This window comes from Sapajus apella, unplaced genomic scaffold, assembly GCF_009761245.1.
Source record: "Sapajus apella isolate SASKATOON/1434 unplaced genomic scaffold, GSC_monkey_1.0 scaffold76, whole genome shotgun sequence".
NCBI classification, from domain to species: Eukaryota; Metazoa; Chordata; class Mammalia; order Primates; family Cebidae; genus Sapajus; species Sapajus apella.
The window spans coordinates 5,917,349-5,932,328 of record NW_022437016.1 but is presented as its reverse complement, the minus strand read 5'-3'; the positions used below and the strand labels follow the sequence as shown (position 1 = coordinate 5,932,328).

The 14,980-nt window shown below is 35.2% G+C and overlaps 1 protein-coding gene across 2 annotated transcripts in view; it reads left to right on the top strand.

Moving 5' to 3' along the window:
- The window catches only part of MEGF9 (multiple EGF like domains 9), a 109,028-nt gene that overhangs the window by 52,139 nt on the left and 41,909 nt on the right, over nt 1-14,980 (top strand). For both annotated transcript variants that reach the window (XM_032251445.1, XM_032251444.1), the window contains exon 2: nt 1,218-1,419. In XM_032251445.1, the coding sequence (XP_032107336.1) occupies nt 1,218-1,419 (202 nt within the window). The remainder of the gene's footprint in view (nt 1-1,217; nt 1,420-14,980) is intronic.

The window sequence follows — 14,980 nt, the reverse complement described above, 5'->3', positions numbered from 1 at the left end:
AAAAACAAATCCTAACTGACCTTTAAATGAATCTTTGCATTAGAAGGCTGAAACTAAGGGCTTCTAAATATTTTTTATCCAAAGAACTGTCTGACTGCGAAGAGTAGTAGGCAGGTGTGTGGTGGGGAGGAAGTGGGGATAGTTAATGGGTACAAAAAAAAAATAGAAAGAATGAATAAGACCTAGTATTTGGTAGCACAACAGAGTGACTATGGTGAATAATTTAATAATTAATGATAATTTAATTGTACATGTTAAAATAACTAAAAGAGTATAACTGGATTGTTTGTAACACAAAGGATAAATGCTTGAGGTGATGGATATCCCATTTACCCCTATGTAATTATTACACGTTGCATACCAGTGTCAGAATATCTCAGGTACCCCATAAATATACACACCTTATACACCTGCTATGTACTCACAAAAACTAAAAATCAAAACATTGCTTTTGAAAAGTGAAAAAAGTGAAGCAAACAACAGAGAACTGTTTGAAATATATTTAAAAGAAATGTTTATTTTCCAAATATTTTAATTTGGGAAAGACATTCAAATTGTGATTGGTTTTAACTCACAAACCAGGATGAACCTGTAAACTTTCTCCTCTGGATTTATTGTTCATCATTTCCTTAAAGTTTCAATTCTCCATTAATTTCTTTTTTTTTTTTTTTTTTAAGTTTAGGAGTGGAGGTTTAATAGGTAGAAGAGAAAGAGAAACAGCATCTTTCGTAGAGGACGGGGTCTCTGAGAGGAAAAGACCTCTTCATTAATTTCTTCCTGGGCAGAGCATATTAGCTTATGATTCTAGCTATAGCACAATCTCGTGTGACCTTAAATAGGTTACCAAAGTTAATCATCTGGGCCTTAGGCTTTTGCTGCTCTACAATGGGATTATTTATTATTTAACATGTTGTCATTTCCAACATGTTTCCTTAGTGTTACGTAGATAAACCTGCCTTTGGTGGCATGTAATTCAGAAAAACTAATAATACATACATACACACACACACTCTCTCTCTACATAATTTATATTCTCCATATGTTTCTTGATTTAAATAAGCTAAACAGGATAGAAAGTAAATTTAAACTAGAGTTAATTTTATCTATCCTTACAAAGTTGTCATGAAAACTCATTAAGAAAAATAAAATAGAGTTCATTTTATTAAGAGGGCATTAAATCTTAGTTGGTAATGTCTCTTTCCTTCTTTCCTTTGCAGAATATGTATGTAACTGCTCTGTGATTGGAAGCCTGGATGTGAATCGCTGCAACCAGACCACAGGACAGTGTGAGTGTCAGCCAGGTTATCAGGGGCTTCACTGTGAAACCTGCAAAGAGGGCTTTTACCCAAATTACACTTCTGGACTCTGTCAGCCATGTGACTGTAGTCCACATGGAGCTCTCAGCATACTGTGCAACAGGTAAGCAACACAGGGTGGAATTGAAGTTTATTTTATTTTAGCAAGGGAAAAAAAAAAGGCTCCTACTCTCAAGGACCATACTGGTTTAAACAAAGTGGAAGGAAGGTCGTAGATTTACAAAGTATTTTGTATACTTTTATTCCCTTACTTTATATGTTATATTTAAAGTCAGGATTTAAAAACTTCTAATCTACTGAGTTTTAGTTCTTCAAAAGCACTAGAATCACCAATTTCTTTTTGGGATAATTTCTATAAATCTCATGAGAAAAAATCATTGAGGAGGAAATCTGCTTTCTGGAAGGGCTTTCAGGCATGAAACCTGCTAGGAGGTTTAGAAATGTTCTTACGTTTATTAGTATACCATTAGAGTTTGAGGAAATTTGTTCTTTGGTTTATTTTTCTGTCTAATCAAAATTCTACATTTGTTTCTTTGGACATCTAAAGCTTAACTTGGGAATACCCTAATTTATTTAACTAGTGGTAAGTAGACTGGTTTTGCTCTATTTACCAATATATTTTTGAGACCAACAGTAGATTAATCAGGGATTGTCTTTAAATTAGTATGTTATTTGGATGTAATTTAATCTAGTTTGCCTTGTACCACACTGAAAGTAATTATTCTTTGACCATATATGAGGCACTTTGATTTTTGTGGACCCCAAGTCAAAAAACTGAAGAAACAGTGTTAAATAATGAAAATAAATAATGACAGGTTATATTCAGTGTAACCTGGGTATCCCAAGATCTGCTGCCACTTAGAAGCTGTGTTCCTTGGACAAGTCATTTCATTTAACTAAGCCTGTTTCTTCTCAAGGTTGTTGTGAAGGTTAAATGAGTTGATATGTATAAAATACCTAGCACATATCACTCAATAAATTCTGGTTTGTTTTAATTTCAAAGGAATATTATGGTTTTAAATGAGAGAATATGTTTTAAGAACTTTTAGCTCCTTGACAAAAAAGTGCTTTATACTTTAGCAATAGATATTTTAGATGTTTTATAAATGATATTGTACTGTTATAGAATATTGTATCATATTGTAGTTTATTAAAAATATAGAAGAGAACTTCATTAAGAAGTTTATATTTTCAAATGCAGCAACAATCAATGCTTATGATGCTAGGAATTTTAAAATAATTTGTCTTAATCCTCACAGCAACTCCTCATATGTAGGTTACTAGGCCACAAAGTAAGTACCAGAGGAAGAATTCCAAATTAGGTCTTTCAATTCCAAGTCTAGTGTCTTTACCACCATAGCATATTATATGGATTCTGTAATGAGAAAACTGATAATCACTCTGTTCTTTCAGATTGAGAATAAACTAGTTGCTTAATGTTGTTCCCTCCATCCCCTGTAAAACATGCTCATACAAGTTAGGTTCAGAAGTTTCACATTGCTTACCATTTTTAAAGGATATTGTTAAGTTTGCTCATTCTGGTGTCTTATGGAATGTCCACTACTTTCTTTAGAATAATATTCTACAGATTTGTTTTGAGTACTTTTTGGAGAGATAGAAGAGTGTTTACTTCTAGGCCCAATCTTTTATTAGAAGAGAAAGGAAGAAAGGAAGGATTAAGAGAGAGTTTTATAATAGAAGCTGTAAAAGTGGAAAAAGCAGAATACTAATATTTGTATAATATCTTACTGTATTCATGGTTCTTCTACAAATTATTCCTGATTTATCTTTTCTCTGACAGTTAATACTATTAAGTTTAATGCTAAAATACTATCCTGAAAATAGGTGGTAACCATAAAGTAATGGAAAAGTACACTAGACTAGTAATCTAAAGGTCTAGGGCAGGGGTCTGCAAACTCTGGCCTATGAACCTAATTCAACCCACTGCCTATTTTTGTAAATAAGGTTTTATTGGAACACAGTTCCACCCTTTTATTTACGTATTATCTATGGCTGCTTTTGTGCTATAGTGGCAGCATTGACTATCTGTGATAGAGACTATACGGGCTGCAAACCACTATTTGGCTTTTTTGGAAAAAGTTTACAAACCCCTGGTTTATATGGTGGTTTATATCCAATCATGACAGGTATTTCTAGGTAATCATGTAACTTCAGGCAGTTTACTTTGACCTTTATTTTATTCTCTTTATTATTTTATTTTATTTTATTTTATTTTGAGACAGGGTCTGACTGTGTGCCCAGGCTGGTCTTGAACTCCTGGCCTCAAGCAATCCTCCTGCCTTGGCCTCCCAAAGTGCTGGGATTACAGGGAATAGCCACCATGCCTGGCCGAATTCTTTTAAGTGTTTGTCTTTTTATTTGTGAAGTGGAGATAATAATCCATGTCCTGTCTCTCTCCTGCATAAAGTTGTTTTGTCTTAAGAATCAAGCAAGATAATGCATGTGTAAATCTTATAAGTTGCAATTGCTAGACAGATAATACAAATAATTAATGGGAACCATTTATTGTGCATATGCTATATGCTAGGGCACTGTACTAACTACTTGATGTGCATTATCTAATTTAATTTTTACAAAAACTCCCTTGAGGAGAACATTATTATTTTCCCATTTTGACTGAGAATTCCGATGTTAAGGGTATAGTTAAGTTTATACACTAAAGCTGCAATTTAACCCATTTGAACAAATGTAATGCGTAAGCAGAGTCCACAGAATGACTTTGCAATTAATGTTTTTCCTAGTAGAAAGCCTCTTGGTATTTAACATCCAAATGTCCTAGAATTAATTATCTCTCAATTCAGTGTGTTTTGGCTGATGATTATAAGATACATATTTACATTTATACATATTCACAGAAATGCAATAAGGCCAAATACTGCATTTTAAACAAGATAATGTGTGGGAAGTCTGTGTTAAATTTCACATATAGTTGGTAGACTGTCAGAATCACATGTCAACAATTTGAAAGGTGCACAAAATATCAACAAAGAGAATGTGTAGGACGTTACTACTTATAGCCACTGTTAAACTTACAAATTGTTTTTGCTCAGGAAATGATGTCTTCAGCATTTTATATCCTAATATGGGAGTTTGTTACCTTTGTATAGTTGCTTTACTGTGTTTTAGTTACACTTGAGGAACTTGGTTAGTTATTGGGGGTTGACATAAAATGAATTGTAATTTTTTTCATTTAAAATTGATAAATAGGTTTTTTGTTAGTATCTCATGTAGAATATCTGATATTCAGTAACGAATGATTCATGCAGGAGGTGGAAGAGACCTATAATATTATTACTACGTTACTTAATAATGGAGACATGTTATAAGAAATGTATTATTAGGCAATTTCATTGTCAGACAAGCATCATAGAATGTACTTACACAAACCTCGGTGGTATAACCTACTGTATACCTAGACTGTATGAAATGGCCTGTTGCTCCTAAGCAACAAACCTGTACAGGATGTTACTGAACTGAATATTGTAGGCAATTTTAATACAATGGTAAATATTTTTTATCTAAACATAGAAAAGATATAGCAAACAATGTAAAAGATAAAAATGGCACACCCGTCTAGGGTACTTACTGTGAATGCAGCTTGCAGGACTGATAGTTGGTCTGGGTGAGTCAGTGACTGAGTTGTGAGTAAAAGTGAAGGCCTAGGACATTATCGTACACTACTATAGAATTTATAAAGTCCGCACATTTAGGCTGCACTAAATTTATTTTTTAAAAGTTTTCTTCAATAATAAATTAATCTTACCTTACTGTAGCTTTTTAACATTATAATCTCTTGATTTTTTTTAACTTTTTGACTCTTTTTGGTAACACTTAGCTTGAAACACAAGCCCATTATACAGCTGTGCAAAAATATTTTCTTTTTTATATCCTTATTCTATAAGCTTTTTCTTATTTTTAAATTTTATTTATTTTTTTACTTATTAAACTTTTGTGTTAAAAACTAAGACATAAACACACACATTAGCCTAGGCCTACACAAAATCAGGATGACCAATAGTACCATCTTCCACCTCCACATCTCATCCCATTGGAAGGTCTTCAAGGGGAATAACATGCATGGAGCTGTCATCTATGATAACAGTGCCTTCTGGGACACCTCCTGAAGAAACTGCCTGAGGCTGTTTTAGTGAACTTTCTTTAAATAGGTAGAGGTACACTCTAACATAACAATAAAAAGTGTAGTATAGTAAGTACGGAAACCAGTAACAGTCATTTATTTTCATTATCAAATATTATGTACCGTGTATAATTGTATGTGCTATTCTATTATATGATTATCAGTGCAGTAGGTTTGTTTACGCCAACTTCCCCATGAACACATGAGTAATGTGTTGCCCTGTGTTACCACAGCTATGATGTCACTAGGTGATAGGAATTTTTCAGTTCATTTTAATCTTAAGGGACCATCATGATATATTCTGTACATCATTGACCAAAATGTCATTATGTGGCACCTGACTGTATTATTTTTCCCTGTTCTATATGGACTATTTTCTATATGTACCTACCTGATAGCTTCTGTTATCCTTAGTAGGTTTCTTTTTTTAATGAGGTAACACATGATTTTATATTATCCTGATAGCATCAGAGTATGTTGATTTCTCAAATCCTTTAGCATCTTCTTCTAAGTGAAATCTGGAAGGACCTTGCTTCCCCTGCAGCCTATGCAAGTAATGATTGTTTTCTGTCTCACACTCTTACTTTTCTAGACCTGGAGTTGGAATAGATATCTCCCTTGCTCTTCATTGCTGTTCCCAGAGTGTTCTTCCCAGCCTCCTTCCTAAAAACCCCTTTGAAGTTCATGGCAGCAGACTATGCTGTCACACTTCCTTGCTGCTGTTTCTACTCCTGGGCACCAGTCTTTATTTCTTACACTTGGCTCACTGTTATCTCTGACACTACACTTGCCATAATTTTAGATGATTGCAATATCAACAGATGAGCCTAACAATACTTCAGCCTCTCAGTTTCTTGATCTCTCTTCCAGTAAGTTTTCCTCCATGCTTGCTTCAGTCTTTATTTCTTTACTTGCCCTATTTCTTGTTTGTCTTTGGCTTGTTAAACTTTTGAGATAAATTTATACTTCTATCAGTCATAACAGAGTAATTTTTTTAGTTTTAAAAAATATTATTGAAAAATAAAGACCAGGTACAGTGGCCCACACCTGTAATCCCAGTACTTTGGGAAGCTGAGGTGGGTGGATCACCTGAGGTCAGGCATTCAAGACCAGCCTAGCCAACATGGTAAAACCCTGTCTCTACTAAAAATACAAAAATTATCTGGGTGTGGTAGCATGCATCTGTAATCCCAGCTGCTTGGGAGGCTGAGGTGGGAAAATTGCTTATACCTGCGAGGCGGAGGTTGCAGTGAGATGCGATTGCACTACTGCACTCCAGCCTGGGCAACAGAGTGAGATCCTGTCTCAAACAAAATATTATTTCAGAGTGTCAGGCAATTTGTCAGAACAAGTAGTGCATCACAAAAGTAGTTTAAAAGCCCACACTTGAAGTTTTTATAAGAAAGGCTTAGGAGTTCTAAATCCACACAGCCCTAAGCACTGAATTTCTTAGTAGGAAGTTAAATTGACATGAAACTAGAACAGAAATGGAAAGTTGCGGGACTATGTGCTTTGCAAGACGACATAGATGACCTATGAGGAAATATCTCTGTGTTCTGCTTTGCTGAAAATTATACATGAGTGGGTTAAGGGAGAAAGGAAATTGTAGATAAATAATGAGATGTGTAGTAGAAAGGGAGTAGAATTTGGAATTGGTAGATTTGGATTCTGTTCATGGTTCAGCCACTGGCTGTGTGATCTTGATTAAGCTATTTGACTTCTCTGAACTTCAGTGCTTTTTTCTGTAAAATAGGACTAATATATCTAACATGAAGGATTTTTCTGAGAATTAGTACAAAAATACAGTTAGATAGAAGAAAAAAGATCAAGTCAAGTGCTCGGGAACACAATCAGGTGTCTATAGTTAACTGTATTTTGTATATTTCAAAACAGCTAGAAAAGTAGACTTGGAATGTTTCCAACACAAAGATCATTACCCATTGTATGCTTATATAAAAACCACATGTGTCCTATAAATATATATGATTATTATATATCCATAAAAATGTTAAAATGTTTAAAAGAAGAAAATTAAATTACGTATGTGTGTGTGTCCACTTAGACTGTCACATAGATTCAGCTCTTTCTGTTAAAAAAAAAAAACTTTTTTTTTTTTTTTGAGACAAGATCTTGCTCTGCACTCAGGCTGGAGTGCAATGTGGCTCAATCATGGCTTACTGCAGCCTCAACCTCCTGGACTCAATGGATCCTCCCACCTCAGCCTCCTGAGTAGCTGGGACCACAGGCATGCACCACGACAGCTGCCTAATTTTTTTATTTTTTTGTAGAGACAGGGTTTTACCATGTTGCCTAGGCTGGTCTTCAGCTCCTGGGATCAAGTGATCCACCTGCCTTGGCCTCCCAAAGTTCTGGGATTACAGGCAGGAGCCACTGTGCTTGGTCGTTTTTTTGTTATTGTTGTTGTTTATTTGTTTGTTTTTAAAGTGGGCAATAGTATTAGTGTTATACCAAAAAGGAGGACTAAATCAACCACCCTTGAGTATGAGTAGATATTGGGGTATTTGTTTTTTGTTAGTACACTAAAGAAGAAATTGTTCATTATAACAGAAGAAATTCTCTTCAATTTTCATTTAAAAGCCTATTAAACCTTTTAAAATTGAATGTTATATATTTTAGAATAATAATAGCTTAAACTGAATACTTGCTAGGCATTATCCTAAACCCTTTACAATTATTAATTTATTTAATTCTCATAGCAACTATATAATGTAGGTACTATTATTATTATTCTCATTTGTACAGGAAAAAAATACAAGTTCGGTAATTTGCCTAATTTCCTGCCTATCAGCCAGTAAGTAAAAGAGCTGGGATTGAAACATTTGCAGTCTGGATCTAGAGTATATACTCCTATCCACTTTGCTGGTACAGCCTTTCTCAAAATCTCAGATATTGAGCAAAGAGAATGAGAAATTCGATGCTGGTGCAGACTTCTTAATATTTTCTAGAAATTTTTTCTAGTTGGCTTTTGGTCATCAGACACTGACCTTGGTGTGATGTAACTCATGTTATGTAATAATAACTTTTCTTTGTAAGGACTAATCCTAGTTTTGGCTTAGTAGAAATTAGTACATGAAAGGCCCAGCCCTTTGATGAACAAATACCAATTGCAATATCTATTACATTGCCTTTCCTTTTTATTAGGCACTTTAGGGGTATTGCTTTTGTTCTTTTCAAGAAACCTATAATCTAATCTGTGTAAAACTATGGAACACATACACATACAATACAAAATAATTTATAAATATATGCTTAATTTGTAAGTATAGTAGTTTAGAGTAGAAAAATAACAGGAGTAAGTAAATTGAAGTGCAATAGGAAAGGCTTTCCATAGGAGGTGGGGGTCTTACAGGCTATGATTTAGGAAGTCAGAGAGATGAGAAGAACTATCAGGAGAAAACAAACAAACAAACATGAAAATTCAAGTGAATTCCCTAAGATTATACAATGACGTGAGAAATCTGATGTCCTAACACAAAATTCTCTTCTCTTGTCACCTCTCTGTTCTTTTAATAAACAAGTAAAAATAGAAAAGTGGATTCAATTCTATCCTGATTCCCTCATATATTGAAAGTCTATGGAACTAACAATTGGCTTTTAAAAATTCATTTCCCTATTCTTTATGTCCATATATTTCAGTGGGAGTTACCCCAGTGAGGGTAGATTTTGGCAGCAGGAGCCAGATGTGGGTTGAGCAATGTCTTTGTGTGCAAACACAAAGTCCTTTATGTACTGACAGATGTCCACCCCCTCACACCACCATTGGTGTTCCAACCTGTTTAATTGGAAGGAGTTGGTCTACAATATCTGAACTTTTCAATTTTACTTTTAGAACACATTTCAAATGTTTTTCCTGATTCATATTTTGACATGGGCTTAATAAATGAATAGAGAAATCAGATAGCATTTTATCTCAAAAAGCAGTATGCTTAATGAAAGCGTGAATCTCAATATAGCTCTTAAAATGTTATCAGGGCTGACTTTATATGTAGACAGTTGCATATTGATTTGAGACTTCTCTTTTTTTGAGACAGAGTTCGCTCTGTTGCCCAGGCTGGAGTGCAGTGGCATGCTCTCGGCTCACTGCAATATCTGCCTCTTGGGTTCAAGCAATTTTCTGCCTCAGCCTCCCAAGTAGCTGGTATTACAGGCAACCACCAACCTGCCCAATTAATTTTTTTTTTGTATTTTTAGTAGAGATGGGGTTTCACCATCTTGGCCAGGCTGGTCTTAAACTCCTGACCTTGTGATCCACCTGCCTCAGCCTCTCAAAGTGCTGGGATTACAGGCATGAGCCACCGTGCTCCGCCTGATTTGAGACTTTTTAATGTAGTCACAGTAGGTTAGTGTACAAGGTGCATCATTTTAGACTATCTTAGATAACAAAGAAATTCGGTGGTGCTCTAGTATCCTTTTCCATAAAATCTGTGGTTGCTGCTACACGGTAAGTCTTTCTCCTCCTCATAGGTTCTTGGAAACTGCAACTTTAAGCAAAACAAAGTACAACAAAAGCAATTTTACCATAGGCTAATGAATATAAACAAGAGTTTAAGTTCATACGGCATATTTCTGGTCGCAAAAACATCACCAAACTTCCCAAAAAAGACCAGAGACACTTCTAGTAATAAATGTTGAAATAAATGTGAGCTATACATATATGTAAAAAAAATAAGTAACAAGTAAGAACATTATTTAACTAGTTATTCTAGTTTAGGGTGGCTGGACCTGTCCCAGCAGATCAAGGTGCAAGGCAGAACCAACCCTGGACAGGACACCATTTCATCACAGAGTGTATTCACACACCCGCACACTCAATCATCCTGGGACAATTTCGACATGCCAGTTAGCCTGACATGAACATCTTTGGGATGCGAGAGGAAACCAGAATATCCAGAGAAAACCTAGGCCAACATGGGGAGAACATGCAAACCCCACAGAGATAGTAGCCTCACTGGGAATTATTTTTCTTCAACAATGTTATACTGAAACTATATTATTTGAGGACTTGCTGTACGGTATATCTTAAAATACAGTCAGCTGTCCTTGTCTGTGAATTCCACACCTACAAATTCAACCAATGCAGGTTGAAAATATTTTTTTAAAAAACAATTAAAAATAACAATACAACAATAAAAAAAATTTAAGAAAACAATATAAAACAATAATTATTTACATAGCATTTACATTGTATTAGGTATTATAAGTAACCCTAAAGTATCTGGGAGGATGTGCATATGCAGACACTGTGCCATTTTATGGAAGGGACTTGAGCATCTGAAGATTTTGGTATGGTGGGGGAAATCCTGGAACCAACCCCTATCCCATGCTCAGGGACAACTGTATTTACTCTTTTGCATTTTAATTGTGAGAATGTGCCCCAGGTTAGAAGGAAAACTTATGAAGTAAACTGATGCCAAAATAAATTTCAAATGGAAGGGTGACAAAACACCTTGGAGGCTTACAGTCATATAGGGCTCTGAAGTTCATCTCTTGTGTAATAATAGACAGCAACAGCTGCTTGTGCAAACTCTTATTTACTACTTTGCCTATAATTCTTGAAGATCAAGAAAAAGGTTATTTGATAACTAGAAACAATTTACAATTTAGTAAAACTTTGTCATTTCATTCATGTTTTGTTTTTAAAAAGACATTGTATTTGCCAAGTATATGTCAAAAGACATTATCTCTGTTCTTAAGGAACTTACTGGCTAGTGGAAAGATAGATTTGCAAACATTCAGGAAGGTCTTAAGAGAGGCAGTTGCATTTGGATTGATTTTGAAGACTGAGTAGATATTTGTATAAAAGAAAAAGACATCTTCACTGATTACAGGTGGTTCACTATTTCTTGAAGATAAAGCTTGGTAATAGTGGGGAAGAAGGGTTGAAAGAGTGTAGACAATGACGGGACATTTTTGTCTATTTGTCTATTCTTATATCTCCAACACCTAGAACAGTGACTGGCAAATATTAGATATTCAGTAAATACTTGATGAATGAACAGAATGAATGAATGAATGAGGAATAAACGGGGCCAGACCATGAAGGCCCTGATGTGCCTTGTACATACGTTTATCCATTGAAGAATATTTAACAAGGGGTGACATCAGACTTGTTTTTTGGAAAAATTTCTCTGCCAGAAGTCTGGTTTTTAGAGAGAGCGTGCTAAGGCAAGGAAATCAGCTTGAGCAAGCTGTTGTAACAATCTAAGCAAGAAGACTTAAAAGCCTGACTTGAGACATTAATATTGGCATTGACAATGGTGCTGGAAAGGAGAGAATTTAAGAGATGTTTGAAAGATAAAATATGCAGTACTAAATGGTTGCTTGTGTATGGAGAGAGAGAGAGAGAGAGAAAGAGAAAAAGAGAGAGAGATGAATCCCATGTTTCTGAGTTGAGCACATAAGTGAAGAGCTAGTCTATTATTAATAACTAAAGAGTGAAGACAGATAAGCAAGTTGGAGGGAGATGATGATGTCAGGTTTCAAACATTGATTTTGAAGTGACTATGGGACATTTAGGTAGAGATGTCTGGTAGACGCTTGCAAGTAAACACTTGCATATTCGTTGTGTGTCAAACTCAAATCTAATCTAGCATATTATTAGGCTATTTTGTAGGAAAGCAGAACAATACTTTATTCTTGTTTAATTTTAAGATACCTTTATTCTGTACCCTAATTATTATTCCTGCAACTGTACCAGTCTCTAGTTTAAATTACCTTTTGGTGCACTTTAATATTTTTTTCCTTGAAAGTAGACTTTTTGAAGGTAGCCATCTTGATAAAAGGTAGGTAACTGCTCTTAGCCTTTATCTTACTGTGATTCATTTGATTCAATAAGTGCTTGTACAGAGCCAAATGTTTATGTCTTAAAAGATATCAAGTATGTTAAGTTCATGGAAAAACAAATTAAAGTTTGAATGTTAATAAATGGTCAGAAAGGAGCTTGTTCAGAAAAAAGGACTGAGTATGTTGGAATTTAAGTGTAAATAATGCCTGTCTAATGCAGTCTGGAAAGCTCTCTGTGTTTTTCAGTGCATTTTTGTCTTAAAGTTTCCATTCAATACAGGGCATAATCTGCCCTCCTAGTCTAATTATTAGCTAGATATCAGCTGTAGTCAAATGAATGAAAAAAAAAAACAAAAACAAACTTTTTTCTAGCTCTCGATGACCTTTGTGAACATTAACATGTCACAGTGTGTTGATATTGCTGTTGATTAAACATGTTACTGTCCCTAGAACATGTTGCAGACTCCTCTACTTATTTCATTTTATTAAGCAAGTTATAGACCAGCTTAGAATTTTTAAAAAATATATCTTAAAGTTTTGTTATTTATAGTGTTATTTATTTCATTTCTTCTGAGAAGCTCCCTCTAAATCTGTAGTTGAGTATATTCTAATAGTATAAATAATTAAATTCCTATAAATGCAGTATTTGGTATTATGGTTTCTGTTGAATAAAATAAGTAACTTATACCAAATACCATATATAACCAACTGCAAGTACTTTAATAAGCCTTGTGAGAGATAAAAGATAATGTGTCTCATTCCAAAGGAGCTTCTGGTCTAGTAAGGACACTATTAAATATATATAAATAGTTATAATACAAAGTAAAAATTGACCGACATCGCAAAATACAGTATAAAGATAAAATGTTAAGGGGATTAAGAAGCTGGGAGACATCACTTATAGCTGGAAAACTCAGAGGTGAATTCATGGAGGAGGTAGCTTTTGATCCCAGCTTTGAAAGAAGGAAAGGACTTAGACATACGAAGTGAAAAAAAGATGAGAAAGGACTTTACAGAACAGGAAACAGCAAGATTAAAGTCTCAGAGATGTGCTTACTGAGGATGTCCAGTGCAAGAGGAGTGGGCTCAGGAGGCGAATCTGGCAAGTCCTGTTGGGGTCAGGTCACAGGGGTTTAGGGCCAGACAGATGATTCGGGTTTTATTCACGAAGCAATTTTTAAGCAGGAAAAAGATCAACACAGGATTGTAGCAGTAGGAGAATGAGTAGATGTAAATAGGGAGAGTTTAGAGGCAGAGTGAAAACTAACTAGGGCCAAAATTAGAGTAATAATGAGAATGGGAAGAATATTGAAAGTATGGAGAGTAGTCAGAAGGGTGATACACTACATCATCAGTGTTTCTGTGCATAATTCTTTGGAAATTTCGTGATTTTTGCATTAATACATACAAATCTAAAGGTAGTTTGTATTTCTAAGTTGAACTTTTGGAAATGCTTAGACCCAAGGTTCCTTCTCAGGCCCACACCCTCTCCCTGTGCTTACCATTCTTCCTTTGTTGCAGGCTGCAGGAATTGAATCTGCTTTCCTATGCTCCAGCAGTTGCTACCACCCACTGTATCCCATGGGATTTTTATTCTTGCATAAGCCTTGCTGCTGAGTGTCAAGCAGTGTCCCCATACTCACATCCTTTCTGCATTACTGAAAAAAATCCAAGGGCCCTTTACCTTGTAAGAGTTTTTAAAGCTGTTAATCTTTATAAGGAGGCCTTTGAGGGTAGCAAACATAATAGATATTGGAAAGTTGAATGCTTATATAGTTGACAAACTTTACTTCTTTTATTTTTCCAATTAATTGCTCTGGCCCTCATATGCCTAAATAGCATAAAATCAAGGACTCTCTCCTCTTGAGGCAATACACTATCCAACAGGTAACTAATTGTCCAATAATTCTAGGGGTCAATCCTCCTGTGATGCTAGGTATGAAAGGAATGTGATTCTGATCAGTTCACTAATCCTGTTGTTTCTCACTGCTACGTGGAATTGCTGGGGTGAAGCCTGGTCCCTCAACAACCTAATGAATGGATGATACTTACTCACTATTGTGATGATGCTTTAACTGGTCCAGATCCTTGCAGAGGCAGCAGTGATCTTTGAGGGAGGATGAACCCACTCCTTAATGCCACATTCTTTCAAAGATTCTTAAGACCTATAACTTAGGACATCTCTAAATTGGATCTCCTAAGTTATAGGTCTTAACAATCAGCTCCTTCAGTTTATATGTGCAGCCACATCTCCTTGTGTAAGCCAGCCCTAAGAGTACTTTTTGAGCATATTTTGTAGAATCTTTTCATTAACAAACCTCAAACCTTCCCTCCCCAAGGCTTAGGCATCTTTCTTTAGTCACTGAAAATGTAAGGAGTCTTGTTAAACCCTTCTCTCAGGACAGTAGGGCCTGTTCACTCTATACTGATGTAACTAAAGGAAACCTAACTTAAATGATTTTTCACATAGTCAGGAGGATCTGCTTCATGGTTATTTTCCTACCTCTACCCAAATGGCAAAGCAGTTGCACACTTCTCTTGCTAAAGAAGAAAAGAACTACAAATTTGATCTTTATAAACATCTCTCTTATAGGACATTTTACTGTACTTAATATGTTTTAAAACCTTATGAACATGTAGTGTTTTCTGGTCTGTAGTTTGACTTCCTTCTGAGACAAAACTACCACACAGCTTGGCTAAT